The sequence below is a fragment of the Nomia melanderi genome, chromosome 3, assembly GCF_051020985.1.
Source record: "Nomia melanderi isolate GNS246 chromosome 3, iyNomMela1, whole genome shotgun sequence".
Lineage (NCBI taxonomy): Eukaryota > Metazoa > Arthropoda > Insecta > Hymenoptera > Halictidae > Nomia > Nomia melanderi.
In genome coordinates this window covers 23,529,771-23,545,080 of record NC_135001.1, presented here as the reverse complement: position 1 = coordinate 23,545,080, position 15,310 = coordinate 23,529,771, and the positions used below count along the sequence as shown (strand labels likewise).

Sequence of the window (15,310 nt, the reverse complement as noted above, 5' to 3'; positions counted from 1 at the left end):
CATCGCAGCTTCGCGCTGATGAATAGTGCAATGTCTACGTTCTACGATGATACTGTGCCGCGTTTACCTCGCGAGAAACGCAAACGCGATACCTAAACAATTTACCTTCGAACGCCAGAGTTATGCGAATACGCCAAATGCATTTATTTATGAAGGACGCTGTTCCGAACAGTTTATCATTCGAGCGAGTTTACAAGTAAAGTCGTTTGAATTTATATCTGGGAATTTCCCGGTAAATCGCGCTGTGGTCGAAGTTCCGACCGATTCGCGATTGATTGATACTTTGACAGGGTCACCGTTGCAAGTCGGAGAGTTTAGGAGACTGAACACCTTTTAAACATACTTTTGAAAGATCTACACCGGTCAGTGCTTGAACAGCTGGAGGTACTTGCCCTACAAGGCGTGTAATTTCTCCGCTGGTCGCGTCGTTCCCTCCTAGAAGAACTATCTCCTCCGTTCTACCCAATGGCGCTGCTACCTCTGCTGCGATCTGGAAATTACAACGACGATTTAATCTTACTGTAGTGCGATCGGTATTGTCAATAGGGATAGTTAACATGTTTCGTGCCGGACCATTTTTTTAAGACTTCCCTTTCAGGCCGTATGGGGCGTACACGATCCTACATTACAGTGTAGAGTTATAAGATAGAGAGTATAATATAGAGAGAATAATAGAGGATCTGCAAAGGTGGAATGTTGCATGTGAAACTGGGGTTTCCTCACCTTTGGCAGAGCGTTCAAAACGATGTTCAGAATGGCAGCTTCGCCGTACTTCTCGTACACGACAGCCTTCATCCGCATACGCTCAGCTTCCGACACTCCTATTACCTCCAAAGCGTGAGCTTCGGCGTCTCCGATCAATCGAATTTTCTCGGCCTCGGCTTTGGCCGCGTCTACAGTCTGCGTCCTAAACACGATCACGTTCAATACACGTTTTCTGTTCTCCATTTTCGGTGTGCGTAACGAAGGCGTTACAGGAATAGTTTGACAGTCTTTTTAACTCCTTGATTTCTAGACTAATCAATGTTCATTGCCTACAGATCAACTATTTTACTATTATCAATATGTTATCTTCACATGAAATTTCCACCTGAAGTAGAATGGAACGTTTTGTTGCATTTCTTCCGAATTGCTGATAGTTAAATATTATACTTGGTTAGCAGCGAAAGTGAATGATAAGCCAAGGGGTTCGGTAGGCGGTTCTTTGCGACAATACAATGCGAATAAGAATAAAAATATTGCATTATCTCTGTTTCGAAACGATCAACGATTAAAGTACATAAATAGCGAGTCAGAGGTTTTGAATCGTTAGTGATTTGAAACGGAGACATTGTAATTTCGTTTATTCTTGATTGTCGCTTGAAAAATTCTGAAATAAAATTCCCTTGTTACGATAACTTCATCTTCGTTTGGTAAATTAAAGACATTGTTAAACTAGTGCGACAAGAACTTGACAATTTGGATACCGAATGGAAGTACCAGGTCCAGACGCAGATTCGCGTGACTGGCATTGAAAGTGCTAAAAATTCATTAGTTTTCGCAGCTTCTGTAGTTGAGGTGTTTCCAGTATTTGCATCGTTACGTATGTACCTTTTGCCTTCCGCTACTCTTCCGATTTTGTAATGCTCAGCCTCCGCCGGTAATCGCACGGTGCTCTGGAGCTCGTGCTCCTTTCGTCGTACTTCCTGCTCCTCCACCTCGATCTGCTTGCGCCTCTGCACGATTTTGATCTGGATCTCTTCGTTTCGTATCCGTTGCCTTATTTTCGCTGCTTGAAGCTCGTACGCGAGCGCAGCCTCAGCTTTCTACGGAAGAACCGATGGGAATATGAAGTAACGATTGCACAGAATGAAAATTACGATCTTTAAACAGACGATTAAAAGATTTCGAAAAAGTATTTGAGAAAGGTACAGGTAGCCCTCCTACAGCACGGTTTCGCTGTAACACGAAAAGGTGTTGAATATTTATTTGCAAATATAAACGCGACACAGTTTGTTTTTGTTTGTTTAGGTTTTTACTGTGTTATAGGAGGGTTACCTGTATCTGCATTAAAAATATATAAAATATATAAATATACATATATGGATGAAATTTCACACCTTACGAATTTCATTTTACTATTCTTCTTCGACGACGGTTTTCAAGGGTTAAGGAAGGTTAAGGGGAATTTCGTTTGAACGTACCGCTGTGTTCACTTCTTGGTCGAAATTCGCTTTCTGCAGCTGGAAAAGTCTGGCGTTGTCTTCGATTTTCGTGTCGGTGTTGTATTTCGTGTCCATCGCCAGTTTCTCGCATTCCGCTTCCTGAAATCGGGAAACGGGGATTTACTTCGCGACTAAGGGTGACACGGGACGTTTAAAAAATTCACGAGGATCGTAAGAATGTCATAGAAAAAGTTTATGAAGAATAAATATTAGAAATTGTGCCAATGATCCACAGCAGAACATAAAGGTGACATTGTATGATATTTAAGCGATTCGAATAATATTAATCAAATACTACCACTACTAATAATAATAATACTACTACTAATACTACTACTACTACTACTACTACTACTACTACTACTACTACTACTACTACTGCTACTACTACTGCTACTACCACCACTACTACTACTGCTACTACCACCACCACCACCACCACTACTACTAATAATAATAATACTAATAATACTAATAATACTAATACTAATAATACTAATAATACTAATAATACTAATAATACTAATAATACTAATAATACTAATAATACTAATAATACTAATAATACTAACAATACTAATAATACTAATAATACTAATAATTCTAATACTACTACTACTACTACTAATAATAATAATAATAATATAAGGATTCCGCAGGGTATAACAGTATGTTCCGCTTGGATCGAATGGGAATTTCCATTGTCCAAGATAAAGGGAGATTAATGGTTGAACGCAGTCCCGCAGCATTGCCGGACATTAGTGATTGAACTTACTCGGATACCGGCGTCGCGGTTCGCCTCGGCGACGCCAACGTCGGCGTCGCGTTTAACTGCCGCCGTCTGAGCTTTGCCAAGAGACGCCAAGTATTGAACGTCGTCATAGACGTCCTTTATCGTGAAAGACAGGATTTCGATACCCATGCGGCCGACGTCCGGAGCCGCGACTTCCCTCACCAGAGTCGCGAACTGATCTCGATCCTTGTACACCTCCTCCACCGAAAGGGTACCTGCGAAACGCAAATAGTACAGTCCTACGAACTTCACGGAACCTGACGGTAAGCTCGACTCTGGGCAAACTGGAGTTTCGACCGTTTCACGCGCCGAGCGAGGCGTTGAGCTCCGGTTAAACGATAAATGCCATTTTAATGAAGTTTCATTAACACTAGAACTACCCTCCAGATTTCTTCTTTCCGCGATTATTAAACAAATATCTGATGCTTCTCAGGGAGTTATTAAAGAAATTAATTTGACAATGGTCTCAATGGATGCACTCTTGAAGTTTTTGTAGAGGTTTCAAGAAGTCAATTTCAGTGCTCGGTAGTTCTAGTGTTAATATAAGCAACCATATTTCCTTTCCAACGGTATCTTTATTGGACAGCACTAGAATTAAACGAATCGAAAGAGTATTCGTAGAAAAGTGGTAAAGTTGATATTTTCCAGGAAGAAGAGGAAGGTTAGCTTTTACGTTGAACGTACCGTATCGTTATCTGATAATGACGTACTTTTTCGGAAGTCTGTATCATCGACTTAAATAATATGCAACAGGAAAACAGAAGAAAATAAATTGCCCACTGTTGACATTTACAGCGCGTTACATTTCAGAAAACTCTAACAATGTGTGATCCATAATTGAAGAAGAAACAGGAAGTGCCATTGAATTTACCTAATATCGCACGAAGATGGCCCTCCAGAGTAGAAAGGATCGTCGACTTGATGTCGTGGACGCTTTTTCCGAGAAACTGTTCGCTGGCAGTGTGCAGCAGCTCGTCCGCCTTCATGATCTTGCATTGCGCTACCCCCGTGACGGTCAATGGTACACCCTGGGCGGTCTCGACGTTCTCGCAGACGGGATTCAGTGTCATCACTTCGAGAGACAGCCGTTGGACGTCGGTGACGCACCACCACGCGAAGGCGTAGCCACCGACGATGGTCCTCTTCTTCATCGATCCGCAACATCCTCCTGCGAACGCGATTCACATCGTTCCGATTAGAATTACCATCGAATTACGTTGATTCGGTGTGTTTCGAGGTCGCTGATGAAATTCCTGGCGACGTATCGATACACGAAACGTTGCAAAACAGTTCTGTCCTTCGATCGAGTTAGCTAACGAGGTTAACCCCTGTACAATGACGAGGAAGGCTCGCGATGATTTCTAAACTAATTTAACAAGAATCAATGTTGTTCGTTACCCACGGATCAAGGCGAACGACTATTTTGCTATTATCAATGTATTATCTTCGAATGAATTTTGTTGTATTTCTTACAAATTGTCGATAGTCAAATATTACACGAGCTTAGTAACGAAAGTAAATAGTACGCCAAGGGGTTAAGCTCGGAAAACAGAAATTGAGAAAATTCTTGTCTGTAAAAAGGGCTCGTTAACTTAGAAAAACGAAGAGACGAGTGAATCATTGAATAACTGACGATATTGTTTATTCCATGAAGATTGAGGAAATCGACCTAACTGTATTGGCTTCTGAGCGACGCAATTGACAATCCTACAGCGCATAGAAAAACGTTAGAGTTCCTAGAAGTCCGTAAAGTTAAAAATCAAGTATCATGAATAATGCATTGGTTGTAGATTGTACTGTTAAAAAACACTGCGAACGCGTGGGCACTGTTAATTACGTATTTCTACAACCTTTCGGATCTAGAGGTGGAGGCTGTGCTTTGAAAATTGAAAGTTAACAGCATGTTACAACATATTCGAGTTCACAACTGGATATTACTGACTTTGCACATTTCGTTAACGTTAGATTTACAAAACTCGTGAATTTGACAGATAGTGAACTTTTTAAAAATTATTCACCAACAGTTTCAGTTGATTTTGATTCGAGATCTATATCGACTCTATCTTTGAAGCTGCAATTTTCACGATTTGTATAAATAAACCGTACTTTTTTAGAACCAAAATCTAATCAAGGATAATTGTTCCTGTTTCTACGTATATACAATATACAATTCCATTCGTTTCTAATCGCAAAGGATCCTAGCAAACTATCGAACAATTCCTTTTATCTTTGCAATAAAGCCTTTTCTCAATCCTCGTCGCTTTTTCGTTGAACAAAATTACTTGTACACGCAAAATAAACAATTAGTAATTAGTACTTATTCTAAGGATACATTTTCTGTGAGATATGTGGCACAGAATACCGACACGAATACGAAAATATATATAAAAGTCAGCAAAAACTTGAACGCAACTGAATATTTCGTTTAAAAGCATCAATGCACTTTACGAGCAAGATATAACCGAAATTTCCGTGGCACGGAATGCGTCGATAAAAAGGTTTCCAAATGAACGTTTCAAATTTGTGGAAACCAAAGCTGTTTCTTCCTCCGAATCGTTGTAGGTTACTTATTTCAACGAGCAACGACTGGCGTAATGGCGTCTAGCTGAAACGGCGTCAGCGTAATTTTCGTTAAAACACCGACGACCATTTGGATTCGATTTGGGATTCAACGGTCGTTGATGACGACACAGAGGAGCGACGGTGTTGCAACGGTAAGTAGGTCGTACTCCGTATAACGGCCAACGCGGCTCTTTACCGTAAGTCCGTTCCGTGACGTCAGGAAATGGCTCCTCGAATACTGGTTGTCGCTCGTCGCGGACGTGACGCGGATCACGCAACGCGGTAACGTCGCTTTTGAAACGATCCCGACTCGTCGTCGGCTGTACATCCGCCGACGGTTTTCTTTTTCTTTGACCCTACGACTGCCGAGCACCTGAACCGTCTTTTTAACACGTTGAATGTTGAGAACGTTTGTTGAAAATGTTTTCCAAGTACTCGAAATGGACGAAATATAATATTGAATCATTTCATTGAATTGCGTTGTTATTATTGCATTCGTGTTGCTGAATATCCCACGTTAACTAGCATTATTTATAATAGAGAAATGTTTTCGAATAATCATGGTTTAACCCTTTGCACTCGAAAGTTTTTCACTAGAAATAACCACCGTATATCGACTCTATGCGTATATCTACCCCATAACGAAACAAAATCATAACCACCGTATACCAACTCTATACCTATCCCCATAACGAAACGAAAACCTAACCACCGTACATCGGACTCTATATCTATCCCCATAACGAAACAAAATCATAACCACCGTGCATCGATTCTATATCTATTCCCATAACATAACGAAAACCATAACCACCATACGTCAACTCTATACCTCAACTTTCGTCCGCTACTTTTGGTCCCAATCGCCGATACTTTTCAAATTCTCGCTCGCCGTCGAGAAAACGGCCGCGCCGCGCGACAGGCCCCGTGGAAGAACGGTCCCCGGAAGGAGGCGGAGATAATCGCTGGAAGAATGGGTACAGAGCTCGCAGCGCGGGGGAAGGGAAAGTCCGGGGACCGTTATGCGGCGTGCTCGGCTTCTCGAGGCCCGCAACCTGTTGGCGTCTGGTGTCTCCGATCTCGGTGGATCCAGCGTGCGGGCACCGGTGCCGGGAGCAAGGTCATGGTCAGTCTCGCGGAGTCCTCCGCGCGGCCATTAGCGTCGGCCACCAGGAACCCGTGGTTCCGTCGGACGGAAAAAAACGGGACGGAGGTGTCCGGTGGCCTCGATCGCGGCTACCAATTTTCTGGGACATCGCTCGGAGAATGCTACTCGCCGGGAACAGCTGCCAGTTCGATGCCTCGCTTCGCTGCCAGTTTGTTTACCCGCCTCATCTTTCGTTGACGAATGGGACCACCGCTAGTTCGGCGCGCCTCTTCCTCCGCTGGTCGCGTCAGGCCTTAATTTAGGATCGGTGAATCCTCTAGCGTTTCATCCTCGAACTTAAGACAGTTGTGTCAATTCTACGGAGACAAAGTTCGATGGACCTTGGTGAACTGGAATCGAATCTACGCGTGTGCCGGCATTCCTGAAGAGGTCAACGCTGGATTTGCGGAGGTTTATTCTACATACTCCATTGCTCCCAGAAAACGTGTTCCTCTATATAAATCGCGAGATTCGTAATTCGAATGAGAATTGCTTTCCCGTTGGGTTCGGAGGTCGAGGGAGTTCGGGAGTAACTAGCACGGGGAGGAAATCTCTGTAAGCAGGAGGTTCGAGAGGGTTCGGAAGTCTTCGAGACTGTCGAGATCCGACTGGCCGACGGTGGACCGATGATCCGGGATTTTCGGAAAACTCCGGAATGGATGCGCACGAGTTCCGGCTAGTGAAAGGTATCCAGTGTCGTTTCGTTCCGAGTGCGTCGACCGGGAGACCGGGGATCGTTTTCCAGGACCGGTGAATACGGGGAACGGAACAGCTGAACGCGATGATCGGCCGGAGAAGATTCTAGACCGCGTGCTGCACGCTGTCTCCCGGGAAGTAGGTGAGCGAGTACTGCTTTCCTTTTCAAATACTGTTGCCATTACTCATTTCGAGTACGCACGTCGGTTCGCGCGAGTATCTTTTGTTCTTCGCGGTCGAATTTGCTGTTCGAAACGGACGAGGATCGTGGTTTTTATTCGGCTGCGGCTCGTTTTGCTCGTATCGATGGACGCTCGACGATACGGAAACGAATGAAGACAAATTGTACGGAGATGGAGCGAGTTTGATGGACTTTGGTGAACTGAAATCAAATCTACACGTATGTGTCAGTATCTTTGTAGACGTTAGTGATAGATTTACGGAGGATTCTATAGTTTGTTCTGTTGTTCAGAAAACCACGTGTTCGTCTATATAAACCGCGAGAATCGCGTAATTCGAGTGAAAATTAACTGAGACTGAATAATACTGAATAAACAAATGAAATAAAAATAAAGTAAAACAACTAAATAACGTTTAAAACATTCTACATCTATCATCGGCTCCGCGAATCTAGTGTTGAATGACGAAATCGAGACGCGTCTCTGTTTCCGCTACCTTAAAGTGTTCAATTCGTTCTCAAATCAATGAATTTTCGATCTAAAGACCATTCGCTACATCTATTGTTACCTAACCGTTTGAGTCCCAACCAAAAAAAATACCAAGCGGTCGTTCTTTCGTTCGAACTCAAAAATAAACTACGCTCTTCTATTTCGATAAAAACAAATTTGAAATAGCGCGATCGTTAGATTCGTTGAGTTCTAGCCGGGCAATGACGCCAATAAGAATGAGTCATTAGAAGGAGAAGAAATAAATAAGCTTCATCACGATTCTACGGACCGATACTGGAACGAACCGCCATCGCGCCGCTCGGGACTCGAACGGTTAACGCGTTGACTGCCACGGAAGTATCGTTTATTCTTTCGTAGCAAAGATAAAAATAAACGATTACTTCTTTTCTCGTATCGCGATCATTGTTATCTCTCTATTTGCACTATCGAACATTGTCATTCGACGTCGGTTGTCCAAGTAATTTGAAAGCTCCGCGGCAGTGAACGTGTTAACGACTTACGTGGTCCTCGACATTCGACGCGATTTATCTCTGAAAAAGAAACTCCTTCGCGGAGCACGCGGTCCGCGCGTGTTTCCTCGTTTTCTGCGTAATTCCGCGCACGATCCTCGGCCAGGGGGATGATCGCGCTTTCGTGGTGCGCGTACGTGAGCATTGTCGCGGGCAGACTGCCCGGGTTCATAGAAAATTACTTCACAGCTGAAAGTTTCACGTGTCATTGATATTCCTCTCGTACGCGCGATCGCTCGTCGAACCACGTGGAGTCCGTCTTTGACTTTTCTTCGGCCGATTTCTATCCGATCGCGGATAGGCTTCGATTCGACAGTACCGAAGGACACCTCGACCAGCGCGGTCCTCTTCGCGAGGGCTTCTCATGCCAACCACGAGATCGTTCCGCTCGCGATCCAGGATTCTGCACGGGAATTTCAACGCTGATAGAGGTTCGAGATTGCATCAGAATATTTTCTTCCTCCTAGTTGGCGAAGGAAGATATTTCTTTTTATAGTAGGTTTATCGAGGTCATTTTCATTTATTTCGAACTTTTTCGAGGGAGTTACGGAAATCGTTTAGATAATTTTTCTAACGGTTGGACTGAGCTTCATCTGGACATATAGCTTCGTTTAACATATTGTGTATAATTGTTGTTTCTTAAAATTGCGTGATTTCATTCGTGACTCCAGTTGACCTATTTCGAACTTTTTCAACGGAGTTATGGAAATCGTTTAGATCCTTTTTCTGACGGTTGTACTGAGTTTCATCTGTACATGTCATAGTTTCGTTCAAAATATTGTGTATAATTATCTAGTTTTTTCAGTTGTTTTTTAAAAGAAATGTGTGATCTTGTTCTTGGGTGAAATTGACCTGTATATTTTACAAAATCCTCACGCGGTTTCTGTCTGTTAGACGTGTTCTACATGTGATTAGTGTTGTACAATATTCGAGAGAAATTAATTTATTGGAGAATGTTGTCGGAAATAGTTACTAATGACAAAGTCAGTAAGTTTACGAATACTTCGTTCATTTTCAAAAGGAAAATTAGCCTTGGATTCTCCTATAACCAACTGTACATCTGAAACTCTAATGATAATGACTTATAAAATACGTTATATGTTAAAGCAAAACTTTTACAGCAGAGTTCCAGTGACAAGCACAAAGTTAATTTAATACAGAAAGAAATACTTTTAAGGATGAAAATTCAACGAACTTCTATTCATAAAAGTGAACAGTTTTAATCGAGTGTCGCAAGCTTCGGTGGTTCCCTTAATTACTGATTGCGTTCGGTAACTGATCATTTCCTCGTTTGCCGACATGACGTTTCACTGTTCGTCGCATCGTTCCACGAGCCGGTTGATTCGCAGGTTGACCGATTGTACTGTTACAGGGGAACAACAGGGGAAATTGTAGAGGTCGAGAATGGGCATCGAGAGCGTTTTAGCGGGAGGCTTGACCTCGGCGACGACCGGGCTCTCGTGGTTCTTTCCAGTGTTGGCGGCAGCGCTCGTGTACTTCCAGTACGAAGTGATGGACAGCGAAGCGCCGCCAATTAATATACCGTCCGAAGTTCTGCTCCCATCCTACGACTTCATCGTGATAGGATCTGGCTCTGCAGGTACGTCTTGAGCGATATTAATCGTTTGCGAAGGTTCTTTGAAATGTACGAAACCTTCAACGGATGAAGCTAAATTATGTATTAATTGCTTAATTAATAGCAATAACAGGAACTACGTGATAATCTCTTGCTGTCCGAGTAATTAATTCATTTGCCTGCGATTTAGTCTTTCAAATATGAACGTTTCATCTCGCCTTTCGGAAAGGGTTAACCCTTTGCACTCGAAAGTTTCTCAATGGAAATATTCAGCATTTTCTGATGGGATATAGATAATATTAATTTTTTAATATTGATAATATTAATTGCTATTAATTTTTTGATATTGATAATATTAATAATATTCTATTCATAAAAATGATTAATATTAATAATCAACGCACAAGAAACTTCATCGTCACAGTGTGCATTTGAACACGTACTTATTTACGAAATCGTAAAGGCGCTTGTGTAAGCAATAATTAAACAAACTCATTTATTCATGCGTGTATCGCAATGATCGCAATACTTTTATAGAAATTAGAAACCAGTTACTCGAACCACTCGGAATTTCTAGTGTTAAGGTCACTGCATTGCGTTCGAGATTGTACGGTTTTGCTGTTTGTCGCGCTACCTTCGTCTATTCCGGTTTGAATTTTTACGACACTCGCTTTACGCGAATGTCCGTGTCTTATCAGGAAACACGATACTTCCGTTGCCTACAAAATTCCGCTTGACGACTTTTATTCGTTTTATTCGCGAATCTGTTTAAATTTTCTATTGAACGCATTTCATTCGATTCGATGTATTTCATTAACCCTTTGCAATCGAGAGGTGACTCTCAGTCACCACGAGATTCGATGCAAAAATATAAAGTTGAATATTTAATTTTTCAAATTAAAGTTTGCATTGCTGCATGAAATATTGAAATAAAACACCTCTGTTGCTTAATTTATCTATGAATTATCGTTAAATTAGTTCCAAACAATCACCTATATCTCGTCAGAAAATGTTGAATATTTCCATCGAGAAACTTTCGAGTGCAAAGGGTTACAGTATAATATCTTCAATGAAACATATAGTTCCATTAAAATCTCGTGTTATTCCACATTTATCTACACTATTACGCATTGCTCATATTAAATTTAACGCATCATCCACCAACGTAGACAAACAGACACTAACCGTGAAAAAATAAAATCCGTTACACAGGATTCAACAACGTTCAGCCAATCGCAAATTGCACCCTTTTGTCGATTGCACTTTCACTTTGACATTCACAGTATTTTCGTCTGGTACCATTATCGCCAGTCGAATGTCGAATCTCTGACGGTTATCTCCCTTGTTACAAGCACACGCGTTTCCGATTGGTAGCAGCGCTTATAGTTCCTCGGCGACCATTAATTAAATAGGAATGCGGCTCAGCCGATTTGCTTCTGGTGCAAGGATATTTTTCAAATGCGCGCGAACTTTCGCTGCAGGAGCTGTTGTCGCGAGCCGGCTCTCCGAGATAGAAAACTGGAACGTTCTTCTTTTGGAAGCTGGGGGCGATGAAACGGAAATCTCGGATGTCCCTCTACTCGCCGGCTATCTGCAACTCAGCCAACTCGACTGGCAATACAAAACAGAGCCCGAAGCAGGCGCCTGTCTAGGTAACCAACTTCATTGCCATTTTAACCCTTTGCACTCGACAGTTTTTCGCTAGAAATATTCCACACTCGTGAGACGCAGACGATGTTCTTCGAAATGAATTAATGCGGAAACATACATGAATTAAGAAGGAGAATTGCCTTATTCGAATGTCCTATATATCGATGTATAATGCAAAGTTTAATATTATATGTAAGAATTTATAATTTTGCAAATTATAAATGCAACACCCCTCGAGTGCAAAGAACAGCGATACTGTTTCAACTGCCATTTATATTATACGAAAAATATTTGAAACTGGTGGTACAATTAATGATTTGAAGATAATTTGAAATATCTAAGGTGGATCTTAATGACACTGCTTCATTAGCATATATATATAACATTAGTTATAGCATGGCATCATACTGATACTGCTATAACTTATTACGATTTGCCTTTGAATAGTTCATCAACAGAGTTCAGTCTAGCGAAAAAGTATCCGTCCACAGCGATCGTCAGCGCTGGCGCGCGCCACATAGGCCGCGAGTGTTCAGCCTTCTAAGGGTTAAGACAACTCTCAACTAAACTCTCGTCTTTTCCTCAGCGATGGAGCAGGGTCGCTGCAACTGGCCGCGCGGCAAGGTGATCGGCGGCAGCAGCGTCCTGAACTACATGCTGTACCTCCGCGGGAACAAGAAGGACTACGACACCTGGGAGCAGCAGGGCAACCCAGGCTGGGGGTCGAGGGACGTGCTCTACTACTTCAAGAAGTCCGAGGACAACCAGAACCCGTACTTGACGCGTACGCCGTATCACGGCACCGGAGGCTACCTGACCGTCCAGGAAGCCCCGTGGCACACTCCTCTGGCCGCAGCTTTCGTGCAAGCCGGCCAGGAGATGGGCTACGAGAACAGGGACATAAACGGCGAGAAGCACACGGGCTTCATGATCGCCCAGGGAACGATCAGGCGAGGCAGCCGCTGCTCGACCGCGAAAGCCTTCCTCAGGCCAGCCAGGCTGCGCAAGAACCTGCACGTGGCGATGCACGCGCACGCGACGAAGATCCTGATAGACCACAAGTCGAAGAGGACGTACGGCGTGGAGTTCGTCAGGGACGAGAAGGTGTTCCGCATCAGAGCTAGGAAGGAGGTGGTCGTGTCCGGCGGGTCCGTCAACTCCCCGCAGTTGCTGATGCTGTCCGGCATCGGGCCCAGAGAGGAGCTGCAGCGACACGGCATCCCGGTGATCCAGGACCTCCGGGTGGGCTACAACCTGCAGGACCACGTCGGTCTAGGCGGCTTGACCTTCATGGTGAACAAGGAAGTCTCCATGGTGGAGAAGAGACTGCACAATGTTCAGTCGGTGATACAGTACGCTGTCTTCGGCGACGGTCCGCTGACGGTGCTAGGAGGCGTCGAAGGATTGGCCTTCGTCAATACCAAGTACGTGAACGCGTCCGACGACTTCCCCGACATCGAGCTGCACTTTATATCCGGCTCGACGAATTCCGACGGCGGCAGGCAGATCAGGAAGGTCCACGGGCTGACCAAGAGGTTCTACGATGCTGTCTTCGGGTCCATCAGCGACAAGGACGTCTGGAGCGTGATACCCATGCTGCTCAGGCCGAAGAGCAAGGGACTCATCAAGCTGCGCAGCAAGAATCCCTTCGACCATCCTCTGATTTACCCGAATTACTTCAAGGAAACCGAGGATATCGCCACTTTGGTCGAAGGCGTGAAGATAGGCGTCGCTCTGAGCAGGACCGCCGCGTTCAGGAGGTTCGGCAGCGAGCTGAACTCGAAGCAGTTCCCCGGCTGCAAGCACATCCCGATGTACAGCGACCCCTATTGGGAGTGCATGATCAGGCATTACTCGGCCACGATTTATCATCCGGTGGGCACGTGCAAGATGGGTCCCTACTGGGACCCCGAGGCCGTGGTGGATCCTCAGCTGAGGGTGTACGGGGTCAGCGGACTCCGAGTGATCGACGCGTCGATTATGCCGAATCTCGTCAGCGGGAACACCAACGCGCCGGTCATTATGATCGGGGAGAAAGGCTCCGATATGATCAAGGAGTTCTGGATGAAGAGGCGGGGCCGAGGCTGAGTGATCGTTGCGGACTTTCGATGGTTAGATTCGAGGGGGATCGGAGTTCTCGGGAAAATCGAGACGATGATCCTCGGGGAGATTGTGTCGCGTGATTGAATGTTCTGTAAATATCGAGTAACGCTGGGAAAGTTAATTGTTAGTTAACCCTTTGCGGTCCGAGGTGCTGTTGGTTTCTCACTTTGAGGTTCACGTCGACGTTAGTCCATTCGATAATGGCTTGATATGACGCATTTATTTATTCAACAATATTTGGGAGTCATTGAAATTACCTTTAAACCTTTGCGGAGGAAGACTCTTTAAGGTAGACAAAGCTTGGAACATTGAAGCTAAATTATACATCGAATGCTTAAACAACAGTAAAAAGGGATCTATACACTGATCACTTGCTATTCAAGTAATTAAGTCATTCGGTTGCAACTTAGTATTCCAAATGTGAACGTTTCATCTGATCGAAATATCGACATTCGTCCGCAATGGGTTAAATGGTACAATTGTGACACTACAAATATAGAAAAAATTGTTAAAACAGGTAGAGGTTGTAATATAATAGAATGTCGAGTCTGACATTGGACTGCTAAGGGTTAAGGATCGTGGGGGATGGGTGAGTTCGAGGATTTGGCGATGATGGAGTGTCGATGGCGGTTGAAGATGGACAATGTTAAGTTAATGGAGCGCGATGGGAATGATATGGTTGAGGGGTTGGCTAACTTCGGCTCAAAAGTTTGGGATCACTTTTGATTGTAGTTTTTGGAAAGGAGCATGGAGAATGATCTTCGAAATTCGAACAAAACAATACAGAGCAACACAACTCCGAAACTGCTAAAATCAACAAGCAATTTCTCTCTAAGATTTGTTCGTTGCTATGTTATGTTGCTTTTTAATTACTTTGTCTTGTTGATTTCTTATTGGAGAAGAAGGGGGATGACTGGTTTAACCGTTGCATTTCCGTTGTTAATATTGAAGTTTCTTTCTTGTGGAAAAAGTGAACTTGAACTTTTGAGTTGTACTGTACATTTGAAGCCAGAGAAAGTAGGGTAGAATTAAACGACTTTCTTCGTGTGAAAAAATTGTGTTTCTGATGTCTGTATGATTCTATATTTTTTATACGAAATATTTTATAATTTAATGAATCCCATTTGTTAAGATTTTATTTTCTATACTCAATGTGTATATAGAAAATTGTAAATTATGCTGAAGCAGGAAAGACATAAAATAAAATCAATAAATACACTGATATTTTTCTTTTAATCTTGATTGCGAATGCTGTATATCTTTTGTATGAAATAACGCGAGTAAATCTGTGGAACGTATCCAAAAAATAGTGTTTTCTATTTCTTTCATTTGTTTTCCTTCGTATATAAAATATAAATATATTTTATATAAATTTTGTATA

The 15,310-nt window shown here is 43.2% G+C and overlaps 2 protein-coding genes across 5 annotated transcripts in view; one reads left to right on the top strand and one right to left on the bottom strand.

Annotated features, from left to right (window-relative positions):
- The window catches only part of Flo2 (flotillin-2), a 151,034-nt gene that overhangs the window by 8,422 nt on the left and 127,302 nt on the right, over positions 1-15,310 (bottom strand). The window contains exons 3-8 of one of the 3 annotated variants that reach the window (XM_031982355.2): positions 3,869-4,165; positions 2,980-3,212; positions 2,184-2,303; positions 1,591-1,805; positions 724-907; positions 393-490 (exon numbers count right to left, since the gene is read on the bottom strand). In XM_031982355.2, coding sequence (XP_031838215.1) covers positions 393-490; positions 724-907; positions 1,591-1,805; positions 2,184-2,303; positions 2,980-3,212; positions 3,869-4,165 — 1,147 coding nt within the window. Of the gene's footprint in view, positions 1-343; positions 491-723; positions 908-1,590; positions 1,806-2,183; positions 2,304-2,979; positions 3,213-3,377; positions 3,508-3,868; positions 4,166-15,310 lie in introns of those variants that run through there. The other 2 variants (XM_031982354.2, XM_076365977.1) reach the window with 2 other exon arrangements.
- LOC116429410 (glucose dehydrogenase [FAD, quinone]) lies at positions 19-15,118 on the top strand. 2 transcript variants are annotated; one of them, XM_076365974.1, is made up of 4 exons: positions 19-32; positions 10,004-10,200; positions 11,658-11,828; positions 12,413-15,118. In XM_076365974.1, the coding sequence occupies exons 1-4, from the start codon at positions 19-21 to the stop codon at positions 13,912-13,914; spliced, it is 1,884 nt and encodes a 627-aa protein (XP_076222089.1). In that variant the 3' UTR covers positions 13,915-15,118. The 2 variants fall into 2 exon arrangements, with proteins under 2 accessions (XP_076222089.1, XP_031838211.2); XM_031982351.2 differs by lacking the exon at positions 19-32 and having other exon boundaries at positions 9,839-10,200.